This window comes from Gymnoscopelus braueri, assembly GCF_963280865.1.
Source record: "Gymnoscopelus braueri genome assembly, chromosome: 8".
Classification (NCBI taxonomy): Eukaryota; Metazoa; Chordata; class Actinopteri; order Myctophiformes; family Myctophidae; genus Gymnoscopelus; species Gymnoscopelus braueri.
This window is the reverse complement of record NC_137609.1, coordinates 15,182,497-15,197,275: the sequence shown is the minus strand read 5'-3', so window position 1 is coordinate 15,197,275 and position 14,779 is coordinate 15,182,497. Positions and strand designations below refer to the sequence as shown.

Below are 14,779 nucleotides of genomic sequence, written 5' to 3'. Positions count from 1 at the left end.
AACCACTGAAAACACAACATCTCGTCATTGTTGTCATTGGCAGTCTGCTCCTTAGCAATATATAGCGAGAAATCTCGTCATTGGCAGTCAAAGAGTTAATGCACAGAGCCGATATTTATTTATTTGAGAGTTGAGATCCTTGACTTGTTGGCCTGCTGTCAGCGTGCACAAGAAATGATGCTCATCAACCTAGTAGTATGCAGGATTAACTGCAGACACACACACACGCACACGCACACGCACGCACACGCACAGAGGACCGAATACATGATCTCCTGATGGAAATTAATTGGCGTACAATGTGCTGAGCAGCAGACAAATTGAAAAGGATTTCTATTGGTTGTTCTTAACCGAATGCCTGTTTGTGTTTTCTTTCAGAGCCGAGAGCGTCTTCTCCCAGCAGGCACCAGGGCAGAAGGGAGGAGTCAGTCCGCGAGAGGAGAGACGACCCCAGGGACGTGCGGCCGGCGTGAGACGCCCACGAGGAGCTTAAGACCAGGTACGTATCAGTAGGGCTGTCACCATTATGACATGCTAGGTCATGATTCATTCATGTAGACACTTCAGCTCAGGAATAACCAATACCATTCATCACCCATTACCATATATTGCATATATAACCGTTAAAGCAATATTAACCATTTACTGCAATGATATTGCATTCACATTTGGCGGTGTGACTCTGCTCATGTGATATTACAGATTACCTGCTCAAGCAGGACTACAGATCTGAAATCACAAACCCCCAGAGCAGAGCATGAAATACAGATATAACATGAACATAACATTGAACTTTCAATACATAATTAAACCACCACATATCATATCACAATCCATAGAACCACAGTACAATCCACAAATCATCCTTTTAACAATAGCAAATGCCTCAGGGAAGAGGCCGGGGGGGAGGTGGAGGAATCTTGACACTGACAGCTGACAACCGGCACTGACAGCTAGGCACGTAGACTGAACAGTTGAACAGAGGCTGCTTAAATGAACCTCCAGAGAGACACTGTGGGAATGAGGGCGTGAGGGAGTTTGAGAATGGCGTGAAGTTGAACGTACTGACTTGTGGGAGTATGAATGAATTAGCTTGTTAGCAAATGAATGGGGAGCGGGGGGGCATTGCTGTAGCTCAAGACTCCGTCACATACATATAGCCTTATCATCCAGGACTGGGCAGCGGCCAGTAAAGTAAAAAATACCTCAACACTTTACTTAAGTACAGTACTTGAGTAAATGCACTTAGTTACTTTACACCACTGCATACCACTGCAGACACGTTGTAAGCTTGTAGATAACCTATTTTCGGTTAGGGGGAGACTGGGGTCAAAGGTAACAGGGGGCAAATGTAAAAGACACTCAATAATTCTAATCAGAAATAACGCTAGAGGGCTGACATTTCTTGTGCACATGCTCAGTAGGGTCCTCTCTCTGAGTGTACGGTATCTTCCTTCTGCTGTCTAAAGATAAGATGTCAGCTGATTTAAACTTAGATGAATTGTCTCTCTATGTTATTGGTCACAAATTAACGTCAGAAGCCTATGCTAGTATAGGTGTTTCTTGCTCGAATATGGGATTTTATCATGGTTGCCCCATCGGGGGCAATTGTGTCGTATATGATGAGGCATAAACTGCGCTTAGCAGACCCGTTAACTGCGCTTAGCAGACCCGTTGGTGGTAATAAGAAGTGGAGGAGAAGAGACAGACGTCAGGTTACCAGGTTCCATTCAGTGGTTTATTCAGCATCAAACAAACAGCATCGCAAGTACAGCATCGCAGCAGCAGCATATCATCCAGGAGCAGAGCTCCTGTCCAGCCTCACGGCCTGGCAGTACTAACTAACTAGTCATTTACAGTCACTGTTTTATACACATTAGAATGCATTAGCATGTGGGGTGGGGGTCAATGATAGCCCCCAACAGCTGTTGACCATTTGCAAGTGCCTGGAGGAAGGGAGTGAAGTCTCCCAGTTTAACAATAGAAGATGTAAATCGCCCTTCACACCTAGCCAGGCTAGGCTGTCTCCTAAACAACAGGTCACTGAATGGCCCAAAGGTGCAGACAGTCTGTCTACAACACATTCATGATTCTCTTACTTTAGTAAACTAACTTAGTATCATTTCTTTATATGTTTTAAATTGCACACTGTTCAGATACCACACAACTATTCCCCCCACGGAAGAATTTAACTTCTTCCGCAACCAGGTATATTAAATAGAACAGTTTGCAAGAGAAAACATCAAAAAACAACAACTCCCACTCACTTAGCCCGACCCCCCATGACCAATCAATGGCTGAAACCTAAACAAAGAAGACATTCAGTAGATTCAACACAAACAACACATCAGAAAGAACAACTTAGATACAGGCTTCAAAATTACACAATAGTCATACAGTGATTCACCTTAAATTTCAAAATAAAAATAAACAAACTGTTTCACAAAATAAGAAAGAATATCAATATTTAGTAACGGATCGGCTAACATTGGACGCGTGCGTCATGGATCACATGACTTTCGACTGACACCGAAGGCAAAGGCTGGAACTATTTAAAAATAAAACAAGCTTAAAAATAAAACAACTCAGAAAACCTTATTCACAGAAAATACATCAATACGGTGCTGAACTTTCTCTTTATACCACTTCTTCATTTCATCATAACCATGTCTCGAAAATAAAAACACCAGTCAAAATGCATTCTCATTCCCTAATCAGTGCGCAGGCCTTTCTGTTGTCTTAAACTCTGGGATACAATGTTACACATAAAAATATAAGGGAATCGCCCTCAAACACACTTCTCATACTCAACGAAAATAAAAAACTCCACATTAAACCCCAGAGACCAGAAAGTGAAACAAAGTCCTCGCATAACACTTTTACGCACGGCAACAAAAGAAACGCTCCGTGGTTTAAATCACTTTATCACTAAAATACAACCTCTTGTCCCGAATGTTCAGTGTTCCCATCCGAATGCTGCTGTTGTCGCCTCTACCTTAATGTCCACGCACCCAGCAGAATAGCCGAGCGCAGGGCCAGATGGTTCCATTGTCTTACAGCCAAAAGATAGCCCTCCATGCTCACCACCTCCCCCCACGGATAACTTCGACACAGAAAGTTTTCCGCACCGCCGTCTCCATGAGAAGAGTAGAGTAGTCAGTTGTGTAGCCATCTGAGATCTGGTCACGAGCGGCCGCGCAGTCATCACAACGTCGCCGTCGCAAGGCATTCATCGTAGGTCGCCCTGAAGTCTCCATGGTCTGCTCCGCGGTGGTCCTCCTCGCCGTAGGAAGACATCCACGGACCCGATCCTCCGCACAGGCCCGCTGCTGCGGCCACCTCAAAATACACAGGTTCTTTAATCGAAGCACACACCCGCAAAAGTATGCACAACGATGGAGCTGGCCCGCCAAATGTCGTATATGATGAGGCATAAACTGCGCTTAGCAGACCCGTTGGTGGTAATAAGAAGTGGAGGAGAAGAGACAGACGTCAGGTTACCAGGTTCCATTCAGTGGTTTATTCAGCATCAAACAAACAGCATCGCAAGTACAGCATCGCAGCAGCAGCATATCATCCAGGAGCAGAGCTCCTGTCCAGCCTCACGGCCTGGCAGTACTAACTAACTAGTCATTTACAGTCACTGTTTTATACACATTAGAATGCATTAGCATGTGGGGTGGGGGTCAATGATAGCCCCCAACAGCTGTTGACCATTTGCAAGTGCCTGGAGGAAGGGAGTGAAGTCTCCCAGTTTAACAATAGAAGATGTAAATCGCCCTTCACACCTAGCCAGGCTAGGCTGTCTCCTAAACAACAGGTCACTGAATGGCCCAAAGGTGCAGACAGTCTGTCTACAACACATTCATGATTCTCTTACTTTAGTAAACTAACTTAGTATCATTTCTTTATATGTTTTAAATTGCACACTGTTCAGATACCACAATTGTAACACAGTAACCGGGGTGTTTGGTCTGGGATTGCATACTTTTATGTTAGTAAATTAACATATTTCACTAAATGTCACTACATTTCAAAGTCATTTAAATAAAAAATACATATACATTTGAAAAAACAAAATTGAAAAATAAAATAATTTGAATAAAAATCAAAATAATTGTAATTATGTATATAAAACATCCGTAAGTAAAAATGTTAAATTATAAAAAATACATATTACTTAGTGATGTGCTTTTATTTGAGATATAGTGTGTTAATATGACTTATTTTTACAGTGTTTCAATTGCCCCGAACCACTGTTACAACTGCCCCCGCCCGTCACAGGGGCAATTGTAACACTGTGACTCATTGCATTCAAATGAATATTTTAGTCTTGTCCTTATTAGTGAAAGCTTAAAAATGGTATTATCAATTAGGGCACATACTGTATATATGTTTCCTATAGCAAAAGATGACTAGGATATAGGATGTAGGAAGTGAATTATGTAGGCAAATACAAAAAGTGTTTCATTTTTCCCTGGTCTCCCCCTATTAATTATTCTAAGACTAAAGAGTATTTGAGGCAGTCAAAGTAGCATTATGTTCAATCTTCCAGAAAATCCTAATGATCTCGTATATTTCATAAAAGCAAAGGTTAAAGCTTCAATCTCTAATTTCCTGCAACCGGTTGGCTGTATGGCTACCAAAACATCATAATTGTACATATGGTGCTAATAATTATTATGAAACACAGCATTAGGGTGTGGGTGCTGCTTTCACGCTGTTTCACAAATAGCTCATTTTTTAGGACTTGGCCTAACAACATTATCCAGTGTTGATATTTTATTTGAGCTTTAATCCATGAACGGTGTTTTGAGATGTGCAGAATTTAAATCTAGGGTAAATGATTTACTTTGGTTAAAATAAGTGTTAAATAGCTCTATTGTACTCATTGCTATAGAGTGTTTGTTCAGTAAAAGGAGTCTCCCATGTCTCTACAGCTCTTTATTAAACAGAAAATGCTTTTTTCAGTGCTCTCTCCTGATTGGCTTAAATTTTGTCACCTACCTGAAAATGTACTATACTGAATAGCTGGACAGACCCCTGTGGACACCTGTGACCAAACAAATGCTCTGTAGTAATGATTACTATCAGAATACAGTACTTTAACCTTTAAAAAGATATATATATATATATATATATACATATATATATCACTTACCCTACCTTTAACACAGAAACACGCTCTTGTGTCCTTGAATTGAAAGTTCTGCACAGCTTGTCAACAACAAAAAAACACTTATTTTACCACAACGTTTACAACAGACTGTAGGAACATATCTGTACCATAACCCTTTTAGACCGGGAACGCATCTGTGTCATTTTAAGATTTATTTGGCTATTCAAAAATAGCAGATATACAAGCTCATAGCAGCTTGTCGATCTGCTAATTTTTTTTTCTTCGTGAAAATGTGTGCAAATCTTTGAAAATATGTATGTTTTTAAAGTCGAACATTTGTAACTCATGTCTTTGCGTCTGGGGGGTCTGCGGCCAAATACATATCATTTTGGGGGTCCTTGACATGAACAAGTTTGAGAACCACTGATTATAGCAACAGATCTCTGATTTGCCCCCCCCTCCCCCTCACAGGTCTCCCAGTCCCCCTCACTGCCAGCGAACACCCACCTCCCCCCGCCACCAATCTCCTTCCTACCACTCGGGTTCCTCCGCACAGAGACACTCTTCGCCGTCTCCACGCCGCCGCCACTCCCTCTCCCCGGCCCACCACCACCACCACCGTGGCGCCGGCAGCTGAGGTGGGGGCGTCGCCGGCTCCTCACCGCCCTCGAGTGGCTCCTCCTCCAGGCGCTCCCGCTCACCCCTCCCCTCCTCCTCCCACGACACCTCGTCGCCCCACCGGGGGGGCTGCTCCGATAGGTCCAGCCCGGCCGCCCAGCGCCACTAGCAGGGCCACGAGAGGAGCCGCGACGAGAGGGAGAGGAGCCTGCCGTCCTTCCAGGAGCGCCGGCACGAGCGCAGGGATGGTAATGTTCTCTTTTTCCATGTCTATGATATGTTTTACACTGAGTCTATTGGGGGGGGGGGGTTGCTGCATGTAGAACAACCTATGGGCCTATGGGTAGGCTTTTTGGACTCGATTGACATCCGTCCATTCCATTTTACAGGGTCTGTGGATCATTCCAAAGTTGCGTTAGAGCGCCCCATGTGAAAACAAAAAATGGCGGTAACATCATGTGTCTCCTCTTCCATCAGGCTCCAGCAGAAACTCCCGGGGCTCCCAGCTGGAGAGCAGCCATGACAGTTAGGAGTCGCGGGGCAGCGGCGGTGGCGTGTGCGAGAGGAGTGCAGAGCACAGAGCGGCGGACCGCAGTTCCCAGAGGAGCTCCAAGCAGGGCGGCAACCGCGACCGATACGAGGGCGACCGCAGAGACTCCTCCTACGACAGGAGAGGAGGCCATGATCGCAGGGACAACAGAGACAGAGGTAGGGGGTGTGGCAGCAGGGACAACAGAGAATAGAATATTTATCATAGAATATTAATATTATAATCCTAGAATATTATTCTTCACAACGATCCACCCGCCGATCACTTTAAAAGACGTAGGGGGGTCTCGTAGAATCTGAGAAAAGAAATATTTGCTGCCGCAATAATCCATTCCATAGTGGGCAGTTGAATGTGGGTTGTTTTCGCCAGAAAGCATAGAAAGCAGAGAAAAGGAAATTTTTCCAGTGTGGCTGTTTTTTTTCTTTGCGATGATTTGCTCCTTCATTCCTTCACAGGGAGTCAAATGGTGACTCATAGGTTAGCGAACAGCTCCACATAGCGTAAAATCACTTAAAACACAACATCTCGTCATTGTTGTCATTGGCAGTCTGCTCCTTAGCAATATATGACGAGAAATCTCGTCATTGGCAGTCAAAGAGTTAATGCACAGAGCTGATATTTATTTGAGAGTTGAGATCCTTGACTTGTTGGCCTGCTGTCAGCGTGCACAAGAAATGATGCTCATCTGCCTAGTAGTATGCCGGATTAACTGCAGACACACACTCTCACACACACACACACACACACACACACACACACACACACACACAGACACACACACACACACACACACACACACACACACACACACACACACACACACACACACACACACACACACACACACACACACACACACACACACACACACACACAGAGGACCGAATACATGATCTCCTGATGGAAATGAATTGGCGTACAATGTGCTGAGCAGCAGACAAATTGGAAAGGATTTTTATTGGTTGTTCTTAACCGAATGCCTGTTTGTGTTTTCTTTCAGAGCCGAGAGTGTCTTCTCCCAGCAGGCACCAGGGCAGAAGGGAGGAGTCAGTCCGCGAGAGGAGAGACGACCCCAGGGACGTGCGGCCGGCGCGAGACGCCCACGAGGAGCTTAAGACCAGGTACGTATCAGTAGGGCTGTCACCATTATGACATGCTAGGTCATGATTCATTCATTTAGACACTTCAGCTCAGGAATAACCATAATAACTACTCCTTTAATAACTTAAAGGAGTAGTTCACCCAAAAAATACTTATTTTCTATCAATTGCACACCCCATGAAGCCTTGAATTCATGGATTTGTTTTTGTTTTCCTAAGCCAATAATTTGATTACCGGCGGAAAGATGCTAATGTATCCGGTAGGAGACACAAAGTATAGTCTTTGTGTCCCCCACCGGAAATACACCTGGTCATCAAATGATTGGCTTAGGAATGCAACAAAAACAAATCCAAAAAAACAAATCCATGAATTCAAGGCTTCATGGGGTGTGCAACTGATAGAAAATAAGTCATTTTTTGGGTGAACTACTCCTTTAATCCAATCCCGTCGCAAGTTTATGATTTGTCCATGTGTGGTCCAGCCCAGTCCAGGAATTTATGGAATGCATGTGAAAAAAAAAACAAAAACGTAATACTTCCTACGATTAATATGAGCATCAAAACAATATTTAAAATATGTTTTACTTGGACATGCATTCCATAAATTCCATAGGGCTGGAACACACGTGGAAAAATTACATCATCAACTTGCGACGGGCATTGTCCCGCTTCAGTAAAAGATGCACTATTTCAAAAATAAATACAATATTTGTGGTATATATGTTTTTAATGTTAGTTATAGAGTTCAATTATAATGTATAATGTAGACATGACAGGTACAGAAAACAATCTTGATCTGAAACAATGCAATTATATGTTACTGACTTTGGAAAAGCTTAAAATTAGGTATACTACAGGCTGACCAGTTCTATGTTATGCCTGGCATACTACAATGAACTCTGTTCAAAAAGTACGCATAATGTGTGAAAATGTGTATTGTTACTATGTGTAAATGCACATGGCACTTTTATGTACAAATATTACAAAATGTTTGATTCATTCAAATATTTATTTGAAATATCAAGCATAATAGTTAGAACACAATGCTTTTTGGGTTAGGGTGAGGGTTAGCTATAGCAACATTAAGTTTTTCAGAAAACAGCAGATGTACAAGCTCACAGTGCGTCATGTTGTGTCGTGCTGCGAGTATGGGCTTAAATGAATGCCAATAATATGTTGTACTTGTAAAAAAAAAGAAAATTGTACCTGTAAAATAATTTGCACTCGTAATACTGCAAGCTTGTAAATCTGCTACTATTGAACATTTTTGAAAAATCTTGTATTGTGTTTTTCAACAAAAATCTTTTCGTCTGGGGGTCCCTGGCACAAAACATTTTCAGATGAGGGGGGTCTGCAGCCAATACACACAAATGAACACAATATCCAGTTAAAGTGCAAAATAGGATCAGAAACTGTGCACATTTAATGGGGATCAATAGCCATATGAATCTGGAACAACCTGGCACTTAGAAGTGCATAAATGTATTTTTAAAATAAATTTGTTTCTTTAAAAATAAATACAAAACTGTAGACCTGTTTGCAATTTGGTGTTGGGGAACTTTCTCACTTGAATTGAGTCAGTGGGTGTCCGCCATAGTGCCACGAATGGCGCAATGGCCAATACATGGCCTTGTAACATATATACTAATATGGCCGCCATCCGCTATGATGAAAATCAAATTTCTTTGTTTTTGAGTGCTAATTTTGACTAATTGTGGTGTGTGGAATTCTTTTCTGATATTGTTGTGACCATTGTGGATGATTTTGACTTTGAAAGGTCATGGTCACGGTCATTTTGCTATTCCGAAGACCTTGACCATAACCTGGCCATTGTTAGGAGTAAAAACAGGTGCAATAAGTCTAATCCAACTAATTGTGATAAAAAAATCAATGTCAATGTCATTATTAGCTAAAAACCAGAGCGGACGGTCCATGTGCTAGATTGCGTATTTTAAACGCTCGAAATGTTTTAGTTTTTTATTATATCTGATGTTCAAATTGACAGAAAACTCTCCACAGTGTTTGTGTTAGATGCTCCCCTCCCTCTGGATGTCTCTCAAGACGAGATTTCACACGTGATTTCATCCAAGTCAGCTTGTAAACACTGTGGCGGCCTATTTGGGGAAAACAACACTGTGGTGATTTCTGTCATTATGAACGTCAGGGGCGTCGTTAGGTGGGGGCTTCGGTGGCTATAGCCACCAATGTTTTTTTTTAAATTATATATCTATAACCCTAACCTAACCCTACCCCTAACCCTAAAACCGAAATAAAGTAACAAAAAACGGGGGGAAAAGTACCCAAATCCGCCGAAATCCGCGAAAAACCTACATGTTCGCGCGGGGGGAGGGGCACATGCACGCGCGCTGCGCGCGCGCATGTGCCCGTTGCCTGGGGGGCTAAGCCCCCAACCTAGTAGAGACCTAGCAACGCGTCTGATGAACGTCAGATATCAACAAAAAAAAAGAAGCATTTTTTTACTCCGATCTGTGCTTCAGGGGGGTCCCTGGAACGGCAAATTTTGAGATGGGGGTCTGCGGCCAAATACATTATCATTTTGGTAGTCCTTGACATGGAAAAGTTGGCGCTTTTTCAAAAAACTGTTGGGATTTAGAAGACATTTGTAGAATATATATTCAAAGATTTGCACACATTTTTAAGATTTTTCTAAAATAGCAGATCTACAAGCTAAAAATAGCAATCTACAAGCTCCTATTTTTGAATAGCCAAAGAAATCTAAAGTTACATAGATGCGTTCCCGGATTGAATGGGTTAATAATGTAAGTAATCAATCAATGAAAGTGAAACGCTGCATCCGCCTGACGGATGCTAAACTTGAATCTCCTGTCCGTCTGTCTCCTGGTCTTGCAGATCACCAGGACTCGCGCAGCCACAGCTCCAGTTGCAGCTCCAGCCACAGCTCCAGTTGCAGCTCCAGCCACAGCTCCAGTTGCAGCTCCAGCCACAGCTCCAGTTGCAGCTCCCCCGACTCGGAGCGGGAGGGACGCTCGCGGTCCCGCGCCGGCTCCTACAACAGCCGGGGGTGGGAACGGGAGAGGGACAGGAAGGACCGCCACTCTCGGCCGGGAGGACGAGAGCCCCCGCTGAAAAGGTACTCGCATGTTTTACTTAAGTAAAAGTATCAATACTGCAATGTAGAAATACTCTGTTACAAGTAAAAGTCCGGAATTCAAATTGTACTTGAGTAAAAGTACAAAAGTTTTGTTATCAAAATGTACTTAAAGTATCAAAAGTAAAAGTACTCATTATGCAGAATGTCCCATTTCAAGTTTCAAATTAATAACTTTTTTCTTTTTTAAATAGCAGATATACAAGCTTGTAGATCGACTATTTTCAAATAGACGAAATGTATATAGGGCTGAAGTGGTTAATGTATGTTTTGTAGTAATAATCAAAATCTATAAAGTAATTAGTCACTACATTTTTCAAATAATTGTAGTGGAGTAAAAGTGCAATATTTGCCTCTGAGATGTAGTGGAGTAGAAGTAAAAGTATTGGAAATTGGAAATACTCAAGTAAAGTACAAATACCTCAAAAGTGTACTTAAGTACCAACCCGATCTCCAGAGGAAACGTTCTCTTTGAACGTTTTTAAAATTCCGTGAATAGACAACTGGAAAACCCGAAAATCCGTGCATAGCCGCCTCGCATCTCTCCCATTGTGACTAAACCATTTCGGAGGCGCGCAGTCTCAAGGGAATTGTCGCCACGTAAGGGGCCACCGAGCGAGCTAAAGCGAGCGAGTTGCCGTCCCGAACGTTGCGACATTCCCTTGTGCCTACTCAGCGCCGTTTGAGTTATGTACCGATAGGCACAGAATCGTACATTTTGTTGTGGGGACTGCTCTGCTTCCGGGTTTTTCCGGGTTGCGACTGGTTACGCCCACCATGGGACTCGCCGTACATATGCACGGAATTTCTGGGTTTCTAGGCGACTATGCACGGAATGACGTGCACTGGATCCGTGCAATGTATACTAATTATTTGGCGATCAGGCTGTAAGTACAGTACTTGAGTAAATGTTACTTTCCGCTACTGCCTATGTCAGTTTTTACAAGGCCGCCGTGCATTGTTTATTTCAATAATTGGTACCGGTCATTGACGGTCGTTTCTTTGCGTATTTGAGTTATATGTAGTATCTGCCCTGTGTTATTTTGTTTTTACAAAGCCTAAAAGGCAAACAAAAGTCTAATTTGGATTTTGTTGCTGTCGGGCGTAAACCACCTATCTCCATATTCTAACTTTGTGTTTTTTTGTAAATTGACGTCCTACTTGATCGTACTACAACGTCACACAAAAGTATAAAAAGTAGCGGATCTACAAGCTCGAAACGCGTTGCTTCGTGCCGCGTTTTGAGCTTGTAGATCTACTACTTTTGCTGATTTTGATTCCTGAAAAATAATGGTTTTGGACATGTGACGTTTCCACCCGACAGACGATGAATATATTCCAGTATTCAATGACACAAAAAAACAAACACAATTAGAGATGTAAGCAGTGATGAACGGGCTCTGTCCACGATGCAAGTCTGTATGGCAATGAGCTGAAAAGTTAGGCTACTTAGCTTAAGTAATCACAGCCGGTCCCTATTAGCCGTCTAAGTGTGCCTAGCAAGTTTCAGAAGTTTAGCATGCTGGGAACTGGAGTTATGGCTATTTGAAGCCCAGCCAATAGTAACACAGAGGGGGCGAAGCAATTACAGCCCGTCCCTATTGGCCGTCTAAGTGCACCTAGCAAGCTTTGTGGGTTAAACATAACTGGAGTTATGGCTGTGTAAAGCCCAGCCAATAGGAACAGGGAGGGGGCGGGGCTTACGCAATTTAAGCCTGTCCCTATTTGCCGTCTAAGTGCACATAGGACGCAGATGCTAGGAAGTCTAGCATCTGCTTTTTTCAATTCCTGTTTGGCGTTGAAGTTTGACGCTTTGCCACGGTCTAGCAGTTTTACGAAAACTCAAGCTTTTGATTACTTTTCATTGTTAAGGTCTTGTGTGTACGCCGAGCGAATTTGCGGCGGATTCGACAATCCGCCTAGGAGGAGTTTGTTAAAGTACAACCAGAGAAAATTGCTTGAAATGCCCAGCCAATAGGAACACAGCGGGGGCGGGGCTTAAGCATTACAGCCTGTCCCTATTGGCCGTTTAAGTGCTCCAAGGAAGTCTCGTAGGTTTTCAATGTTGGGAACTGGAGTTATGGCTGTTTAAAGCCCAGCCAATAGGAATTGTAGATCGGATATTTTCACTTCCTGTCACGAAAACTCAAGCTTTTGATACGTTTTCATTGTTAAGGTCTTTTGTGTACGCTGAGCGAATTTGAGGCGGATACGACAATCCTCCTAGGAGGAGTTTGTTAAAGTACAGCCTGTGAAAATGGCGTGAAATGCACAAACGCCACTGTAAATAAAAAATGGCCGACTTCCTGTTTGGTTTAGGTCATGGCTCCAAGTCGGGACATGATACAGGTGTTTACCAATTTGCATGCATGTAGGTGAAACCGTATTGTCGGGCTTGAAGCACAAATTTTGTAGGGGGTGCTATTGAGCCCTTAGGCCACGCCCCTTTTTGAGACGATTAAAATCCGTAATGTTTCGGCACTTGTGATGTGTGTGCAAAGTTGCGTGACTTTTTGAGTACGTTTAGGCCCTCATTTCCCCGATTCATTATCGGGAAGAAGCGGAATAATAATTACAGTTTCAATAGGGCTTCGCACTGTGCAGTGCTCGGGCCCTAATAATCCATGAAATATATACTACAAACATAAAGTATACTGTTTATAAATACAGTCAGCATAAATGTCACTGTGGTTGTTGTCAATTGTCAACAGAAGAAGCAACAAGGAAGACATGAGGAACTGCCGTTCACGCAGACGGAGAGTCAAAGAGACACGAGACATGGTATGTTTACCACTCTTTACCTGGGAAATACCACGGCTGTGCGCCGGAGCTGTTCTGGCTTTCTGTATGTTGTCATTCTACCTGAGATAGCAATAGGTCAACGGCTGACCGACCACAGCTCATTTTAAAACCGGGGCACAGTCAGATGGTCACAGGTATATTTACTTATTTACTTATATTAATGTGGGCAAGGGTTTTGTGATCGAGCTCTGGGGAAACCTTAACCATAGGACAACTAGCACCCCTATTCTGGGATGAACAGTCTGTGAAAATAGCAGAGCTCGTTGATTGGCTATTTTCGGCAGAGATTTGGGGTAGAGGGGAACAAAGGTATAGAAGGGGGGGAAAGGAAGGGATTTAGTATAGACCCCTCGGGGACTCTGGTCAACAAAGTACATATTGGGTTTAAGTGTTTCATGAAGGCCTTAGCAATTAAATCAGGCTGTCTTAGTGAATTCCTTCCCTTTATAAAACAGCATGGTACAGAGCAATGAGTTGGATTTAGTTACAAATTGTCAAATCAAGCTGTATCTTTGACAGAGATGCAAATTCCCTGAGGATTACTCAAACATCCTGCAACATAAACACAGCAAGACGTGAACAATATACATTGTAACATCAAGGCCCAGTGTGTGTCTGTTTAGTTTTAGTTTACTAAACATCAGTGGATGAGATGAGGGAGAACCATTCTATCTTCACCACACCAGATATATATAAAAGCTACATGTATCCATCAGCCTTTGTTAGCAACTCTGTTTGTAGTGGAAAATATTATGCACATACATGCTGTACATAGATATGCACGCACACAGGCACACTGTATGTCTGTCTCAAGTATCTATCTATCTAACATACATCATATTTGGTATTACCACTAAGACATTGAGAGAAGCCAGACTTCATGGGGTGAGAGACAGTGCGAGTGCGTGTGCACGTTTATGTTTTCCGTTCGTCCGTCTGCTAGCCGCACGCACGCACACAGTCCCAGGGCAGTAGAGCTGTTGGGATGGAAGAAAAACACTCACTCGCCTCAGTCTGTGTTTTTACAGCTCGAATGTGAATGATTGATTTATTTAGTCATGATAGAACGTGTAGTTGCTCAATCTTTATTATTTTCACACATACAACTGCTGGATTAAAACTTGGTTTTTAGAATGATCTACTGTTTCCATAGTATGTTTAGTGATTGACAGCATGCATGAGGAGGCGTTTAGTTGAACACATGAATTAACTCTTTTGTCCCATCACAACACCCAGCCACCAAAGTGAAGCCATGCAAGGGACTAGAAAGATAATTATTGTATAATTCAGTGTGAACACAGCTTTAGAGAATGAAGCTGAGATGTTAACATCCTCTGTTTGTACCAGGAACCAACCATGGATTTACTTGAGGAATTCATCTTGAAAACTCTGAAGAAGCTGACAGCCAAGGAGTTAAAGAATTTCAAGGTTCATTTGCGACACCCTGATATCATTGGAGG

The 14,779-nt window shown here is 42.8% G+C and overlaps 2 protein-coding genes across 2 annotated transcripts in view; one reads left to right on the top strand and one right to left on the bottom strand.

Moving 5' to 3' along the window:
- The window catches only part of dchs1b (dachsous cadherin-related 1b), a 448,519-nt gene that overhangs the window by 195,607 nt on the left and 238,133 nt on the right, over positions 1-14,779 (bottom strand). The gene's annotated exons all lie outside the window — the stretch shown is intronic.
- LOC308090694 (uncharacterized protein) overlaps positions 1-14,779 on the top strand; it is a gene marked incomplete at its 5' end in the record, with an annotated part of 79,411 nt that overhangs the window by 17,327 nt on the left and 47,305 nt on the right. The window contains 7 exons of the mRNA XM_080435959.1: positions 379-499; positions 5,591-5,985; positions 6,215-6,445; positions 7,288-7,408; positions 10,259-10,499; positions 13,229-13,298; positions 14,667-14,779. The exon at positions 14,667-14,779 is cut by the window's right edge and continues 164 nt beyond it. Of these exons, the coding sequence (XP_080292085.1) occupies positions 379-499; positions 5,591-5,985; positions 6,215-6,445; positions 7,288-7,408; positions 10,259-10,499; positions 13,229-13,298; positions 14,667-14,779 (1,292 nt within the window). The remainder of the gene's footprint in view (positions 1-378; positions 500-5,590; positions 5,986-6,214; positions 6,446-7,287; positions 7,409-10,258; positions 10,500-13,228; positions 13,299-14,666) is intronic.